The 18195-nt window shown below is 39.0% G+C and overlaps 1 protein-coding gene and 1 non-coding gene across 3 annotated transcripts in view; both read left to right on the top strand.

The window, feature by feature from the left end:
• Positions 1-16831, top strand: part of arhgef17 (Rho guanine nucleotide exchange factor (GEF) 17) — a 39171-nt gene extending 22340 nt beyond the window's left edge. For both annotated transcript variants that reach the window (XM_085915891.1, XM_085915890.1), the window contains 23 exons: positions 3006-3083; positions 5535-5717; positions 7265-7381; positions 7727-7819; positions 7896-8072; positions 8537-8587; positions 8765-8874; positions 9540-9625; positions 9738-9856; positions 9929-10136; positions 10221-10294; positions 10363-10446; positions 10548-10651; positions 10744-10853; positions 11104-11223; positions 11663-11930; positions 12011-12097; positions 12195-12262; positions 12767-12915; positions 13003-13177; positions 13307-13402; positions 13526-13708; positions 13849-16831. In XM_085915891.1, coding sequence (XP_085772017.1) covers positions 3006-3083; positions 5535-5717; positions 7265-7381; positions 7727-7819; positions 7896-8072; positions 8537-8587; positions 8765-8874; positions 9540-9625; positions 9738-9856; positions 9929-10136; positions 10221-10294; positions 10363-10446; positions 10548-10651; positions 10744-10853; positions 11104-11223; positions 11663-11930; positions 12011-12097; positions 12195-12262; positions 12767-12915; positions 13003-13177; positions 13307-13402; positions 13526-13708; positions 13849-14057 — 2949 coding nt within the window. In that variant the 3' untranslated portion in view covers positions 14058-16831. The remainder of the gene's footprint in view (positions 1-3005; positions 3084-5534; positions 5718-7264; positions 7382-7726; positions 7820-7895; positions 8073-8536; positions 8588-8764; positions 8875-9539; positions 9626-9737; positions 9857-9928; positions 10137-10220; positions 10295-10362; positions 10447-10547; positions 10652-10743; positions 10854-11103; positions 11224-11662; positions 11931-12010; positions 12098-12194; positions 12263-12766; positions 12916-13002; positions 13178-13306; positions 13403-13525; positions 13709-13848) is intronic.
• On the top strand, positions 6332-6404 carry trnam-cau (transfer RNA methionine (anticodon CAU)). The gene has a single exon. It is a non-coding gene; the product is annotated as a tRNA-Met (tRNA).
• Positions 16832-18195: the final 1364 nt, after the last annotated feature.

The following is an 18195-nucleotide window of genomic DNA, read 5'->3' as shown; positions in this document are numbered from 1 at the left end:
ATTGATTTTATTTTTTAGAGTAGCACTGTGATTTAAAAAAAAAATCATATTCTTTATAGTTCTTCACTGTACAATGAGGCTACAATGAGTGACATTAAATCTTAATATTGCGAACGTAATTTGTAGATCACATTTTCAAATGAATTAATTAGAATCCCATTCATGGCATGCTCCTTTTGGAATTTTGGCACCTATTGAATATACAATATGAATCAGTCTTTTGTACACAAATGTGGGGAGCTAGGTGACACTTTCGAAGTGACAAGTGACAATACAAATGAGGCATTCGATTTATTGTGTGTAGCTGTCGAATCACAAGAGTCTAGGTCACAGCAGCCCCCTGGTGTGCAAGCGTCAATTAGTGAGTAAGAAGACACCCACATGCTTTTCGTGTACCATTACATAACACGAGGGCGGCATGCTTTTGTTAGTAGCACATCTATCGAGGAATAAAAGCACAGAATGGTTATGGCTATGCAATTAGTTTGGGTTGCTGCATCAGTCAGGCTGTTGCTATGTGATGCTGTCAACAAAGAAACGGGAGTGGACTGTGGCAGGATCACGGAGATGATGTGTTGATCAGGTTGAACTGTGTTACTGAACCAGCCGACTGCAAAACTGAAAACTTGCCTTAATGGACATTCATTCTAACTTACACCTTATTATGAATGACATATATAAGTGCATATAGTAGTATAAGTGTACCGTTTTCTTCTTTTTTTTTTCTTTTTTTTTTTTAAATCTCTTCATCAGAACCTAACCAAAACAACACAAGATAAAATAGTCTTAACTATTAACTAATAATACAGACAATTAAGTAAAGAAACAATTAATTGCAGGAACTGGTCTCTAAAAAATAAATTGAATGGACTTCTAATTATCCAGTTTCTGTCCTATTTATGGTTTTAGGTTAGAGATTGCTACACGTATATGTGAGGTAAAGACCTGCTACAACAAGTATATCTTAGGTGAAGACAATGAGACAAAGACTCAGCCAGTCATTCAGTTGGTTTTCCACAATCTATTTAATTGATTCACTGTTAGACATCTTAGAGCATTTTGACATTTTCAATACACACAGGATATAAAACTCAGCCAGCCATTCAGTTGTTTCCCCGCAATCTATTTCATTGATTCACTGTCAGACATTTTAGAGCATTTTGACATTGTCAAAACACAAAGGATATGGTGATTTTTTTATCAGTTGTTTTCAAGTTTGGAATTTTTACTGGAGTAGCATTAGACTCCCATCCCCTTTAAAAAAATATGACTTGTCAATGCCAGTCATTGAGTTAAGTTAAAATAGATTCTGAATGTTCTTCCTTTTTAAATTCTTTTTTTTAACTCAGCAAAGCAACACAAAATTTCCACATAAAAAAAACAACAACATAAATATAGAATGGGGAGGGATACAAAAATATTAATGGACAAGCACATCGTCGTAACGTGACATCACACATTCATGTAAACATTACGACCTTGGCTGTATGAAAACACCATAAAAGATGTCAAGTGGAGCCACAGGAGACATGATGCATGAACTCATGGCTGTCTTTGCTCTGGCTCTGGTTGATGTTGTCATCCCTCTTATGTTGTTTAACATGCGGTTTCAATGGAGAGAAAGGACTTGCTTCACGCCTGTAATTTTTCATGAGCTTACAAAGGCATGCACACTTGTGTTATTGTGACCTTTCTCCTTCATGCAGGTGAAGGCTGTCCTTTACTTTTCCAAACTAGTGATGGGTGAATCTACTCCTTCATTCTCGTTTCTCCCTATCCCAGCCACGTACGACCCTGACCGCCCGTCAGCATTGCTGTTAATGTGTCTGAGGAAGAGAACAAAATTGACCCAGCAGCAGCTTTATCAGCAAAGTTCAAGTTCATCGTTCAATTTAAGATGACCATCCTTATTGATGGAATATGAACAGAATGTAAAATGTCATCTTTTCATCCATGCGTGCTAATCGAGGATGACACAACTCCAGTCACAACCAAAGTCGCAGACACATTTTCACATGCTTTGTAATTATCAAACACAAGCACGGGCACAAGACAGTTTGAAATAATTCACCCATTTTAATTTGTTATTTGCTAAAATACATTGATGAAAACTCGCCTGGATCAAAAAGTCTGTTGGTTTTTTTTTTTAAATAAAAGGAAAGTTGAGAGCAGGGTCACGCGGTAGCCTCGTAGTTAGCACATTTGTCTTTTTCTTGTTTTGTGTGATGTAATTTTGCTCCAATGCATTCTAATTTAATGCTACAACAGTATATGATTTGATATGCAGTCTATGCTATATACAAAGGCAAAATCCCTTCTTGCTTTTTTTTTAATGGTCTTCCTGAATTCATTTCCAGAGGTGTCTATACACTGAGTCAGACCTTCGCCGGCGTTACTATGGTTACTTGGTTGCTACTGAAATGAAAGTGGCATTCTTAGCATTATTTCGCCGCCGTCCGTCTGTGTCCGTGTGCTCATGCGTGCATCTGCAAATTGACGAAACTACAATAAAATACACACATGCCATCTTTCACTGTGGCTTTATAACCTAAAGCAGGAAATGCACTTGTTCAGTGATATTTATGCCTTACACACACACACAAACACACATACACACACACACACACACACACACACACACACACACACACACACACACACACACACAAAACCCCCAAAGAGTTCCTGCACAAATTTATTTGTCTGTTATTTATAGAGCCAAGTGGTGCTTGAGGGCTTTGTGTGATTATTTTGGAAGTATGTACGTTGAATATTTGTCACAGCCGTCATATGCGAATGTTACTGCTCTCTTATCAACATTAAGTGAAGTTTTAATTTGAGAAGATGGAGCATGAACACAAAAGTGCATGAATTAATAATAGTTGTATTATTTATCCGTCTTCTATCTTCTCAATATCTATATATAAAAGGCTGTTAAGAGATGGCACAATTAAAAAAAACACTGACAATCTAATTAAATGTCTGATTTTCTGCTTTCATCACAGGACATGAGAAAGCATGTGATGATGACCCTGCTGGACACAGAGAGATCATATGTGGAGTCACTACGCACTCTGATTCAGGTACCTCTATACACTGCAAATTACTTTTTTATGCTTCCTATTTTTTTTTTTTTACTATGTCACGCACATCACCGAGGACATAAATGACAAATGCAGGTCACAAAAGTGTTTTGTAATCTTCACTCATTCGCCCTAATCTGTTAACCTGATCACATCTGACTGTCATCAGCATTATCAGAATCTGTGTATGGCAAGCCAATAAGGTCGCCTCAGGAATTAATAATAGGCGACGTTAATTCTCCCTCAGATCTAATTATTTTTTTGGAATAACGCAACTTTGTTGGAACAATTTGGTCCTTTTCTGTTTCAGTGCCCAAGTGGACAAATGAAAGCAAGCAGCATGTGTCATCTGAATTTTTTTCTAAATATAGTAATTTAAGGGAGTAATTTGAATCCATCTAGGGTGAATTTAATTTACACTCTGCGGTATTGTTATGGTGTGCTCCACACAGAGAGGCAAACTAAACACATGCAGGCATTTTCGGGGGAGAGGCCAGACAGATGGGTATAAAAATAGTTCTCCCCTGAGCTCAGTCAGAAGGGGGTTGGGTGGCTTGCTCAAGGGCACCATGATATCATTGATTTGATATTGATATCACCCATGATGATAGTTTGAGGTTTCATTGATGATGTATTATTCATTATAGAGAAACATCCAACCATGATTGGATGTTTCCACATCATGAATAATAATTAAAAATAATAATCATAAAAGAAAATTCTGAATTATTATAATAACACTGATTCTTGAATGGGCTGGTTCTGAGATGCATTCAAGGATTTATGCACATTGTGATTTTTTTAAAAATCTTTTTTAATAAAGGCACAATATCAAGACACCAATACATTTACTCTCCCACTATTAAATCATTTTTATCTCAAATCTTTCTCTCACTCGCATCCACACACAAAGTGCACACGTCACCCGTGATCATACGGCAGAGTCACCCTGCATTATGTGAGCCTTTCTAACAAGCCTAATTCCACACATTAGCGTACATACGCATCCCGGATTCACATAGCTGTACTTGTCCCCGACTGTGCACTTGTATAATCATGTGTGGCTTTAAAGTGATAAAATCAGGCTGCGTTCCCATGGCAACTCATGTTACCACAGTGACCGCAAACCAAAGCTACAGACTCTTTAAAGAGACTGGATGCTCTTAATGGTTTTTGCAGGCTTACAATTTAACCTTATTAATTTTTTTTTATGGATAAAACATTTAAAAATAGAGAAAACCACAGAGGAGGAATATTCGCATGGTGGGATCACCTTTATTGTGCCAAGTCACCTAAATATCTAGTTGAAAGAGTAATTAACTGTGCTTGCTGGTCTTTTTAAAATTTGTGTAAAATACAAAATTGTGTACCCATTTATTCTTCTGAAAATACTACAAAAAGAGAGCCTGCAGCTATAATAAAGGGAAAAACACAATCCTGAAGCTTCCCTAAATGATCTAACGATTAATTTTAGCTCCAGAGCTCTTATGTAACACACTGCTTGAGAGTTAATAGAGGAAATTGAAAAATGACTTTTCTACCTCCCTTCTTGTCTTCCCCACTTGTGCCTGAACTCATCATCATTCTCATCCTTTGAATCTTTCATATTATATTTCCCCAAACAGTGGCCTCCGCTATATTACAGTTTATATGGTGATTAAAGTTTTGCTGCACTTAAATGAACCGGGAAAAAACTGCTTGAGCCGACTGGCGTCCTAATGCCTGAATGATTTTGGAGTCTTATTGATCTTTAAATGCCTCAATATCTGAGCAAGTGTTATGTAACGCTGTGCTGAAAGTAGGTCACCAGAGGGTGGATCCGTTTGATCAAATATAAATAAAAGCTCTATGTGAACTTCCATCCCACCCCCCCTTAGAGCCACGTAGGGTGTGCCAAAGATAAGACAGATACAAATGCACAGAGGACCAGTGGGTAGAGTACTTTCAAGTGTAATTTCCTGCACCATGTGTCTTTCCATTGATGCTCTATTGACATTTTTTTTCAAACTTGGAATTCAAATCCATTATTATGATGTCAGCCAATCTCTTAACTTGTTAATGATTAACAATGCAATTTCTTTGTATTTTTATGTGTAATGCCACCACAATAGTGGTAGGAAATTCAACAACCATGAAACAGAAACTTTAACTCATTGCAATATAATAAAGTACCTCCCTTCTCAGTACAATAAAAGCTATTCAAATAAATAAATCAGCTGTATAGACAAATTAATATATACACTCTCCAATAAACAGCGAGGTGTTTCAAAGACTACGTAAGTAGTTTTACTTCATTTCAGTGCAGAGTTTAATGTTGCTTTATATTTGGAGAGTTAAAAGTTATTTTTAAAAATAACTCTATTACAGTTGAGTTTGCTCTAAACTCCTTTTGGTCACAGTGTATGTGTTACACAGTAATGACTTTTTAAGCAGTTTTGCTTCATCCCTCAGGGCTACATGCGTCCTCTTAAACAGCCGGACGGAGGCTCCATCGTGGACCCGCTGCTGGTGGATGAGATGTTTTATCAAATCCCAGAGATCCTGGAGCACCACGAGCACTTTCTGGAACAGGTAGACGGCTGTGTCAACCAGTGGCATGACAGGCAGACAGTTGGAAACCTTCTCATCCAATCAGTGAGTACAACTTGCTAATATCAATTTGCATCAGGCCTCACTGTCTTATTATTATTACTGTGTGCATATTGAATTTATTATTTGCTTGTTGTCATCGGGGCGGTGTTTGAGATTAGCGCGTCTGTCTCACAGTCAAGAGGTTATGGGTTTGAATTTCTGTTAAGGTCCCACCAATGATAAGTGAAAATCCTCAACGCAGTGACATCGTATAATTTGTTTTTAACGTACGTAAACACATTTAAACCTACAAAATCATACCTTTGGAGAACTTGGAAACATATGAACGCAACAGAAACAGTACAACACAATGTACAACATACATAATAAATACAATGAGTATAAAATACCAGTGGCAGATGTAGAAGGGGGGAATGACCGCTTGTAAATATGCTTGATTTATAGAATTACTGAGGTATGAGGTATATAAACGGGTAATTTTGGCCATGTCATTCAGGTTGTGGAATTTGTATAGTGTTTCATCTGTGACCGCGAGGATGATGATTTACAAGGAATGTCAACAACAGCTGACAAAAAAACTCACGGAAAGAAAGCTGACGCAACTCCAGTAAGAAACAAAATAGAAAGTACTAATACCCAGGCTTTTGGTTTTGCAGGCCTCGTTGGCGCAGTAGGCAGCGCGTCAGTCTCATAATCTGAAGGTCGTGAGTTCGAGCCTCACACGGGGCATGTGTTTTCATGGTCATTGTTAGAAATCTCAAAATTAATCTGTGTGATAGGACTCTGTCAGGGGACAAAGTACATCTGTTTTCCTTTTCAGATGATTTTCCAAGTATTTCAGTGACTAAATAAATAGACAAACTGGTTAGTCCCATCTTGACGTTTTGTCAACTACTTTTGATTACTTTGCTTTCCATTTCGTACATGATTATTATTCCCTCAATGACTCAGAAGTTTGTGAATGGAAAGCAGTGGGGAGTTTGTCCTCATTTTACAAACAGTAGACAGATCAACCCCCCCCAACTATGTCAGTATGTTGATTGTGGGAGGGCAATACAGGACAAACATTGCGGTCTCTTTTTCTCTCTCTCTCTCTCTCTCTCTCTCTCTCTCTCTCTCTCTCTCTCTCTCTCTCTCTGTCTCTCTCTCTCTCTCTCTCTCTCTCTCTCTCTGTCTCTGTCTCTCTCTCTCTCTCTCTCTCTCTCTCTCTCTGTCTCTCTCTCTGTCTCTCTCTCTCTCTCTCTCTCTCTCTCTCTCTCTCTGTCTCTCTCTCTGTCTCTCTCTCTCTCTCTCTCTCTCTCTCTCTCTCTCTATCTGTTTTTCTATTCTTGTGGAGAGAGAACAGCTAAGGGTGCTTTATTTGTATATCTTTATAGAAAGATAATTTTGTGTAAACTGACTTTTGAAATGACAAATGGAAACTCACTCGAACAATAAAATTGTTTCAGAAATCATCCCAAGCAATTTTTTATATCTGCAATTTTCTTGTGGTTTTCTACAGGATGAGTCAGTCACATTTGTGTGGATGTTATGTATTGTGTTTTCAAGTGCACACAAAAGCCGCTGTGTCCTCCTTTTCTTTCCTCTAGTTCTCCAGAGAGACTCTGGCAAATATGTATTCAGCCTACATTGACAACTTTCTGAATGCCAAAGATGCTGTGAGGATTGCTAAGGAAGCCAAGCCAGCCTTTCACAAGTTTCTTGAGGTGAGCAAAAAAGTGGAGCCAGTGAAAATTTGTATTATTTGTTTTGGATTGGTTTGTTTTTCAACCTACTATAGATGCTCTATTTACGTTCTTAAGAGTGGCAAATCCTTGCTCTGTAATTGCAAATGCAGTTTAGCAGTTGTTTTCGATTAAACCAGGTTCTATCAGAATGTACAGGTCCAGTATTGGATAATGAAAAACCGGTAGGTCAGACAAAAATGTGACTATTTTCTCTCAGCATATCACAAGCAAGTGTCACCCAATATACTACGTACACGGACCTTTCAAAGTCAGTAGACTTTTGTCATCTGTTTCCTCACGTCCTTTCCCTTTTCATTTCCAAAGCAAAATATGCGCGAGAACAAAGAGAAGCAAGCCCTGGGTGACCTGATGATCAAGCCCGTCCAGAGGATCCCTCGATATGAGCTTTTGGTCAAGGTGAATTGTCTTATGAGCTAACTCTTACGACAGTGTCTGTTAGCAACAGTAAGGATGTTCCGGATATTGTGTGTAGGACCTTCTGAAGCACACCCCAGATGACCACCCGGACCATTCCTTCCTGTTGGACGCCCAGAGGGACATCAAGCGGCTGGCAGAGAAGATTAATAAAGGTCGTCGCTCTGCTGAGGAGGCGGAGAGGGAGACCAGGGTTATCCAGGAGATTGAGGCGCACATAGAGGGAGTTGAACATGTGAGTTACTCTTTTAATTCTCGCCTTTGTTTGTAAGTGCTTCATTGTAAGGCAAATTATTATCTCCTCCTTTTCCCTGATTAAGGACATTTTTGTAAAAGGCTTGGATTTATGGTTTAATAAAATTGAACATTACCAACCTCCCTACTAGTTTACACGAGTACACAGTCATTGTCATCCGTCACTGTGGTAGGATATATATATTTTTAATTATCCACTTAATTTAAGTAAACTATCGTCTTGTACCACTCCGCATTTAAACTCTTTAACATGATAACGATAACAACGAATGGTTGTTTTTTTAATTGAACTCATATTTGTTTATAAAATGATAAACTTGTAAATAAATTGTAGCTCTAAAAACAAAGTCTGCCACTGCTTTATCTTCATAGCTCCTCAATATTTGTTTATATCTTAAAGAAATGGGACAATGCAACACATTTTATCATTAGCATTTTTTTCAGATTTTGAATCCCCAGAGGAAGTTCATCAGACAGGAGATGGTTATGGAAGCGGTAAGAATTGGCTTTTCATTCATGTATATGTGTCATCATTCTGAGATTTTCAAGTAAATGAATGAAAAAAATTCAAATCAAATCAAAAATTTGATTTGCAAAATGTCGCATCTTATTACATTACACAACGCGTATTCTCTGACTGTCAAAAACTAACCGAGTTTATTATTCTTGCAGAAAACTGTAGGCGGAAAGAAGGACCGTTCCCTGTTTCTCTTCAGTGATTTGATCATCTGCACCACACTTAAGAGGAAGTCTGGATCACTGAGACGCAGCTCCATGAGCCTGTATGACATCAAATACACAAGCACGCACCCAGACACCTGCATACCGTAGAGCACCATTTACCCCTGAGGGTTATCAAACAATCTTTACTTGGATCAACTCCTTATCAGACACCCACATTTCCAGAAATATATATTGGGGTTACTTTTAACCCAGCATTTGTAAGGGTGTATATAATAAATAATTAAGATACACCACACCTTACTGAATTGCAGGATGCATCATCCACTTGAATAAAATACATCGAGGTTTTCCCCTTAGGAAAGTAAGAACAGATGATGCCACTAGGTGGCTGTAGTAGACTTTTACTGCACCACCATGTTGCAGTAGCATTAACGTGACGTCACAGAAGATCTTTGGCAGATCAGATTCGTGGAATGTAAAAAGAATGTGCTGATGATTGATGTACCCTAGCTAAAGCTTCAAAACATTTCATTTTAACGACAACACGTACTCATTACAGGCTCACTGAGGTAGTTGGAAAAATAGAGACTACCACAAATTTGAAGTAAAACAATAAATAATCGTAGCTCCCACAACCACTTTCCAGTATAAGTGATGCTGTTATTTTATTATTATTTTTTTTTTTTCGATGTTTGGCCTCCATTTTTTGTCTCTGTAGCTGAAGCTCATGTCACGTATTTTATGTTGCTTTCTTGTCTCTCAGATACTCTGCCACAAGTGTCATTGATACGTCGAGCAAGTATAAGTTTCTGTGGAAACTTCCACTGGAGGACGTGGAGGTGGTAAAAAGTAAGACACGTGACTTTTTGTCATCATTGAATCTTCCATGTTTATTGATATCAAAATCAAATGTACAAAACGACCATCTCGCCTAAATGAATTTTTTCCTCTGCTGCACCAGGTTCAACTCAGACAACAAACAAAGAAAACATCCAAAAAACTATCAGCCGACTTGATGAGGATTTGAGCACGTTGGGTCAAATCAGCAAATTGTCAGAGACCCTCAGCCTGCCTCACCAGGTACTGTGTACTTACTCAACTATTTTATTTTATTACTTTCTCATTTTATCGTGATGTTGTTGCCCTTTTTAGTCCCTAGATGAGGTGATCAAAGATCTGATGGCCTCTGTGCACCGGGAGCTGTCAGAGAAGCAGTCTTTGGCCTTCAGTATGAACTCCCTGCCCACCAAGCTGGAGTTCACCTCTGTATCAGCCGAGAGTAGCTTTATCTTCGAATTTACATCACCTGACGTTCGCTCCAACTTTGAACAGGCTTTTGAGGAAGCAAAAAAGAAACTTGGTCAGTAGGCAGATGTTGCTCGGTGTGGATGAATAAATAATGATAACAGATGAATAAATAATTGGTCTTGTCTTGATTCTTTAGCTATGACTAAGGACCAGTGGGACCCTGAATTCCTCAAAGCTATTCCCATTATGAAGACACGCAGTGGAATGCAGGTGAGTGTGGCTTAAATGTTCTGTTTACATAATGATGTCATGCCTAAGTCACGTTGGTTTCTACTTAGTTTTCATGTGCGTCCCCGAGTCATACCTGCCCGGAAAGTGGCTGCGAGGTGTGGGTGTGTAACAGTGATGGATATGTTGGACAGGTAAGAAACGTGACACTATATTGAACCTGCGTATGTTTGCATAGCACACCGTTTATTTCATTTGCATGGATATTGACGCTATTGTGATGTTCCTTCTTCAGGTTTGTCTGTTAAACATTAAAGATGAGCCCACAGTGGAGGCCTGTATTGCTGTCTGCTCAGCCAGGATCATCTGCATTGCTGCTGTACCCGGACTGAAAGGGAGGTCGGTGAAAGCACGCACACATACTTTTCTAATGTTATGTATGTATATGAATTTAATTGAGCTTTTATTTACTAACACTTTTTATATGGCAGGGAGCGCGGAACTGAAGCTGCCCCACCATCCACTACAACTGACGCCACTCAACAGCAGTTACATATTTGCATCTCACGTTCCTCTTTGGAACTGAGCGAGCAACCAACAGGTAGTTCATAAAATGTGTTGACACTCGCTGACACTTATGGTAGAACATTTTTGAAAAGAGAGGAAGAACTCGCTAATGACTGCGCCAATTATCAGAAAATCTACAGCGATTGGACGAAATTGCATCATTACTGATCATTCACAGGGGTTGGTTGAATTTGCATGATTTTTATAATTCCCAGTGGGACTGTTTAGAGGTGATACGCAATGATCGTTGCAACTATGTCATCTCATCTCTTGCTCTTTTTCAGGACCAGGTGCCGAGCTGGTTCCCTTTGACAGCGACGACACAGACGATGAGGATTCGCCAAGCCCTTCATCAACTCTACAGAGTCAAGCTAGTCACTCCACTATATCCTCCAGTTATGGCAGTAAGTTAAATCACAGTCACATGGACAAAACTATTGAGACGCCCAACCATTACATCAACATAAAGTGGGAATGCAAAACATCGAGTTGGTATCATAACTGTAAGACAATAATAAAGCGATTGTGAGAAGTTTGACATTTTACGATGTTGATGATCCAAAAGAACAAAAGAAGAGGTCCGATGTCATACATACTGAGATCTGATTTTGCTTTTCTGAAGCTGAATTAGCCTTCTTCAAACTATCTTATGAATAGCAACAGGTTGATACACAAGTAGAGTATTGTGCCACCTAGTGGAGGAGCTTTTAATTTCTCTGCCAGTATTAATCCCCTCCCTGTAAGTAAAACTACATTGTTTGTGCCACATATCTCAATTGAGTGAAATTAAATATTAATTTCTGAGTAACCCTTTTAAAATTCATCCCCACCTCCCTCGTAAAGACGAAGAGGTTCCGTGCCCCAAAGACTTGGTAACAGAGACCACCAGCAGTGAGGAGGAACAGGAATTCTCAGTGACAAGCTCATATTCAGCTCCGGGGATGTTGGCAGTTGGCGGAGGAGGTCGAGCCAATATGGAGAGCCCCATGGACGGCCGCGCCATGCGCCGCTCGTCCCGCGGATCCTTTACCAGAGCCAGTCTGGAAGACCTGCTCAGTATTGACCCAGAAGCATACCAGAGCTCTGTGTGGCTTGGCACGGAAGACGGATGGTGTGTGGTTTCACAAATGATCAGAACTTGAACCTCATTTTGTTATCTCATGTGCTATATAATCCTTCTTTTCTTGGCAGCATCCATGTGTACCAGTCTTCAGATAACATTCGCAACCGCAAAAACAGCATGAAGATGCAGCACGCGGCTTCCATTTTATGTATATTGTAAGTGAATCACAATTGCATTTCTTTGTAATGTATTAAATGTTCTGCAAAATAATCTTTCTGTGTTCATTTTATTTGACTCTTTGTTTTTTTGCAGGTATCTGGACAACAAAGTATTTGTGTCATTGGCTAACGGGGAGGTGATTGTCTATCAGAGAGAAGCAGGTAATCTCACAGTGTAATAATATTGACTATAATGTTAATAGTTGTTGCATATAACTTCTCATACGTTTCTATCGTGCATACTTATAACTTGTATCACAAAATTATAACTCCAAATACTTTTACAATAATTATTTAGTGAAGTCATATATGAGTTTATTAAAAAATTGAACTTAAAAATTTTATTTAGCTATTCTAATATAGACTTATAATTAAAAAGTACATTAACGTGAGCTTGCTACCTTCTGCGGGTAATGCGCTTCATATTTTTAATAATAGCTGTGCGCTACTGTTTGAAACAGATTCAAACTGATCCCCACTACAATCATCTACATTGAGGCCACGAAACAAAGACTGACCTCACCCTCATCGAGGCTGGTGTCATTTGTCCAAAGATTGGCCTTAAAAACAATTCTGATTGATGACGTGGCTCAAATTGAACCAAAGCGTTCTGAATTGCTGTCATTTCATAAAGGGATGACATCACTTCCACTTTCCAATCTGCAGGTAGTTTCTGGGACTCGCAATCTTCTCAGACATTAGTTCTGGGCAATCCCAGCACCCCCGTCACCAAAATGGTCCCGGTCGGAGGAAAATTGTGGTGCGGCTCCCAGAATAGAATCATAATTATGAACTCAACCACACTGATGCAAGAGGTAAGAGCTGAGATGTATAGCGATTAGATTCAGATGCAGCCCCCTTTTGGAGAAATAATGTGGACCGGATCTCTCTCGCTGTCTCAGAATTGCTTTCAGGTGGGAACGGATAGCAGTCGATGTGTGACTTGCATGGTGGCGTACGGTCAGGGTGTGTGGTTGGCCCTGCAAGGGAGTGCGCATGTTAAACTGTACCACGCTCAAACGTGGGAGAGCCTGACGGAGGTCGATGTGGCGCCTGCCGTTCACAAGATGCTTGCAGGTAAAAAGCTCATAAGGCAACGTGAAGTATACACCAGGACAAATAAAGTGAACGGGAAAAGTTGCCCGTTCCTAGTATACACATGCAACACCTCCATTTCATTGATATTCTTCTTTTGTTATCATTCAGGTGCAGATGCAATCATCAGACAGCACAAAGCCGCTTGCTTGAGAATCACAGCATTGCTGGCTTGTAAGGACCTGTTGTGGATTGGCACCAGTGCAGGTACAACGAGAATTATAATTGTTGATGAAAGCTTATCAAAATAAGGTGGTTAAAAATAAAAAAAAACACAAGCTTGCCTTGGCTTTGCCCATCTCTTCTAAATTCCTGTTATTTCTTTCTTAGGGGTGGTCCTCACATTACCGATCCCAGCAGTTAGTTCTGGAACTGGGGCATGTGCGGTGAAAACCCCCCTTGTTCCAATGGGCTCCGCCCATGGACACACAGGCCATGTTCGATTTCTGACATCAGTCGAGCTACCGGAAGGTTTGGGAATGAACTTCCATCCTCCATCATCGGATTCCACAGGTATATAAAATTGCGGCAATAAGCACAATCAAAGGTGTAAGGCCTACAAAATGCATTTTTTGTTTTCCATTTGTTAAACACAAAAGCTAATGTGATTTTTCAGCCCCCACATTCATTATTTGGTGTTATCTTTCTCCAAGGTAAACAATCGCAGGATGGCGGCATCATTGATGGAAACCTTCAAAGGCACGATTCCACTCGCCGCCGAGCCTCCGCCCACCAGCTTCCAAAAACCAATCAACTTGTCATATCAGGCGGGGATGGCTATGAGGACTTCAGACTGAACAATAGCAGTGAGACTATTGGACGGGATGACAGCACCAACCATCTTTTGCTGTGGAGAGTCTGAGATAATCAAGCCCGGTTTTGACCATCAGACCCAACTTTCCACTTGCCGCTACAAATGCTTCAGCCTCGTGTGTGTTGGTGTTGTTTTAGTTCTGCTCGGCTCCACCAGTCTTTGCGCATTATGGCTGTGGCTTAAACGTACACATGATTATGTCCATTTCAAACCTAGTCCTGTTGTGTATGTTTATTCTAGGATGGGCTGGAGAACTTTGAGTGGATTTGTGTTTTTGTTTTTTTAATCATGGCATATTAAACGGCCATGAAACAGAAGTCACAGAAGTCAACTTCTCCTCATCTTTCGTCTCAATTTGAGTAGCAAGATATTGCTAATCACATCTTGTAACAAAATTTTTTTACTTCAAGAAGTGGTACCACAAAAAAAAAACATTCCACATTGTAGTGAGATGTCATTTTGTACTGTGTTTAGTCATAACGGGATGCTGACCATTAACGGAGAGGTTCAGCATTGAAGTAGACTTCTGAAAACCTGATTGGACCCTGAGATCAAATTGAGGCCAACATATCATCAGCAGTCAGCGATCCAACATTGAAGGGGAGGATCCAAGCATAATAATAAGGTGCAATATGATCGAAAAGTATGTAACCACTTTTTGTGCTTATGTTAAATCCATCACCTCCTGAAATATTAGCCATGTATTCTTGGATATACAAGTGTTGTCCACAAATAATCATTATCTGCTTAATGTTTAAAGACAACAAAAATTAAGTACCACTAAGTAATGTCTTTACAGATGAAAAGTGCATTACCATGACTATGCCAAAGCCTTCTTTCTATATCTTACTCTATGTGATTAAAAGATTTATATTGCCAGAATCATCTGCCAGGAAGACAAATCGGCACTTGATTGCTGACTTTGTTAGCGGTGGCTTTTCAAGTTGTAGCAGATGAAGATAGTTATGTACAGTATTTATGGTTTTGACTTCAACTTATTCTTGACAGCACTTAATTTATAGAAGATGTAGCTTTCACCTTTTCGCGAGTAGAGGTACGACGAGGTCGCAGTGTCAATTCCAGGACATGCAAATTGAGTCCAAGCACATACACAGCACAGGGAATAATGGAAGCCTCAAAGATACTTAAGATTACATTTGATTTCTTTTGCGATAACACATTTGCCCCAATCGGAACGGGTTGAGGGCGCACAATATATATCTGCCATCTTTACAAGAGAAAAAAAAATGCGACAGCATAAATGTAGGCGTTGTTTCTTGTTTTACTGTTTGTATGAGCGACATAGTGTCAGTGTGATTCATTTTCACCTGCTCTAATTTTCAGTCTTTAGTCTGCCACATAGTGAGTAGGTCAGAAGGACAAGTGCTAAGCACCTGCACGTGCCTTCAGGAGGCTCAAAGTTAAGCCATTTTACACATTTAGGCGCGCACACATGTCAGTGGAAGTGAAGGACAGGTGAATGTATCCTTACGCGGATCGTAGTCTCGGGATTTGAGGTTTAGCGCTGATCGTTCTGGATTGCTCCAAGCCGAGGAAGAAGCGCACCTTCAGCCATCTGGTCTCTTCACCTTGTGTGTCAGCATTAGGTGAACTTTCCTCCCGTGAGAGCAAGCTAATGCTGAATTGGATTAAACTGGCCATTGTGATATCTGCTTTGTAGTTAATGAGATGACGTTGAAAAGCACCTGTCTTATCATTTTCTAAATGTTTTCTATCAACGTCAATTTTCTTCCCGTACTTTAGCTTTATCTCTGGCCAGTATGTGGTAGACCGCATTAGATATTTGAAGAGATTCAAAGCACACTTGGTTTAGGGGAAACTTTTTTTTTTTTTCAAATTTTAGAGATTTGGATCAGAAGTTCGCCTATTTACACTGATAAAATCCGTGTGAACATATTTGGGTTTTCAAAAAGGTTACCTTTACTCAGACCGATCATCAGATTTCTGAAAATGCCAAGTGATTAAATGTGTTGTTTGAGTGAAAATGACTCACTCATGCTGACTGTTGGGTTCAGAGGAGCATGCGTCTATATTTTGTGTGAGTGCAAACCATGACAACATTCATACAATACCTGCGTGCAATCCATGCATCACTGTGGTGTTTTACAATATTACTGTGAGCTGTCCACTTTTAAAAAGTAGGCACAGCATCTTGATAGTCGGCCCAGCAAAATTCCTAAAATAGTACAAATTGATGCCTGAATCTAATTTGATTTTGTCAATGTTTGCCGAGTGTTTTTCTTTCTGTATTTCCTCGGGGCAATTAAGGAGAAAGCAGTCACATTTCATGCGTAACTCAAGTTGATCTCCACAATACTTAAGAATGGAAAGAATAATGTGGTCCATTAAAATGACTTAGCTTGTGTGTAACCTCCTCAAGCCTGATGTGGGCAAAGTCTTTATTGTTGTAAATATTGGTATAGGCCTTTTTTTGTAAATAGTGCACCCAAGGTCCTCAATTGTCGATATGAGTCTATGGCATATTTTTATATATTTGTGTAAAGTTTTTTTTTTTCTCCCTCCAGCATGCCCTGTGAGCACCACATGTAAATTATACCCAAAAATGAGACTAGATGGCCTTTATTGTGACCAAGCAAATGCTCTGTGCCATCTGTTTTCTTGCTGGTAGCCAGTTTCACTCCCGACTGTTTTCAACATGATGGATGTCTGAAGGGGGTAAACAATTGCAGCAGGTGCAATTGCTTGACATCTCGTAGTTTTCATTTGTCATTTCCTGTGTTTACCTGTTCTTTTTTTTGTCCTCGCTGATTCATACTTGGAATTAAATATGTTCACCGGTGCCACTGTGTTTCTCTTTTTTTTTGAGTTATCAATTTAAAACTTTTGAATTATCAGACAGTTTCACAATACTAAAGTAAGCATCAGTCGATATCTTCAAGATTTGTACTGGACTGCAATATTATAACAAGGGAAACTGATAAAGCTATAATGTGTCTGAAACAGTGATGGTGGTTTTCTCTATGAAAGTGACAGTAGTGAATGATACCACATTGATTCATGATTATCTTCATTCCTGACTGTCTCAGTCTCGAGTCTAGACGATAAGGACAGGTAAATGTATCCTTACTAGATTCCAGACACTAGTATAAAAATCAAAGTCAAAGTCTGCTTTGTTGTCTGCTTTATTTAATTTCTTCACATGTCAAGACACACAAAGAGATCGAAATTTCGTTTCCTACTATCCCACGGTGACATGTTACATATTATAAATATATATATTATATTGGTCCACGGACAAACAAAACATTCAAGTAAACAACACAAAAAGTAAAAACAAGAACGCACATACAATGAATGAATAAATAAATAAATAAATAAATAAATAAGAGGTGCAAAAATGGAGCAAGTGTGCATGCAGCAGACAGTCAGAATATAGCATCATATTACAGTATTATGCTTGTCTGGTTTTAAATGAGAAAAATCAGAGACAAAACACGACATTGACACAAGTTTCAATTTTCAATACGTAGGTTACGTCATATCATTTTTCCTTTGTGGGGAAAGCAAACATACGCATATTGAAAGACAGAATTCCATTTAGTTGCATCAATAGGTTGCTTCATCGAGCTGCTCTTTTTCTAGATTAACTGAAGCTATAGAAGCCAAATGAAATATATAATTGCGGCACACTTAAGCTGCGCAATCGGTCCATAATTCAATTTAATGTAAAATACAATGACGGAGATAAAACATTTGTTGGGAAGTATTAATCAAACAACACTTAATTCTAAATGACTGAATACATGGTGTAAGTAAAGCTATTCATTAGATCATTATGAAAGACAAGTTCAATGGACATTTTGCACAAACTCAACAGTCAAATAAATTTGTTCTAATTACCTTGAAAGGGAATAATTACATGATGCGGTATAGCTGTACCATGGATTGCTGCACACTTACAATAACAGCAATGTCACCATGGATCTGGATTGCTGCATATTCAAATTGAAGATATTATTTTGGGGGGCTCTGTATAATGCGCCCATTATATAAGAAATAATATACAGAGCTCTTTTAATAATCATAATAATACATCATAACGAATCTCTGAATCTGGTCTGCCCACACAAAATGTCTAACTATCAAATGATCAGAATCCACCTTTGTATTTTTTAAACTATCTATGATGGAAGTCCTTTTATCT

The sequence above is a fragment of the Syngnathus leptorhynchus genome, chromosome 7, assembly GCF_054491065.1.
Source record: "Syngnathus leptorhynchus isolate UIUO chromosome 7, UIUO_Slep, whole genome shotgun sequence".
Taxonomy (NCBI): Eukaryota; Metazoa; Chordata; class Actinopteri; order Syngnathiformes; family Syngnathidae; genus Syngnathus; species Syngnathus leptorhynchus.
Note: the sequence above shows the minus strand (reverse complement) of the source record. Positions and strands in the feature narration are given on the sequence as shown.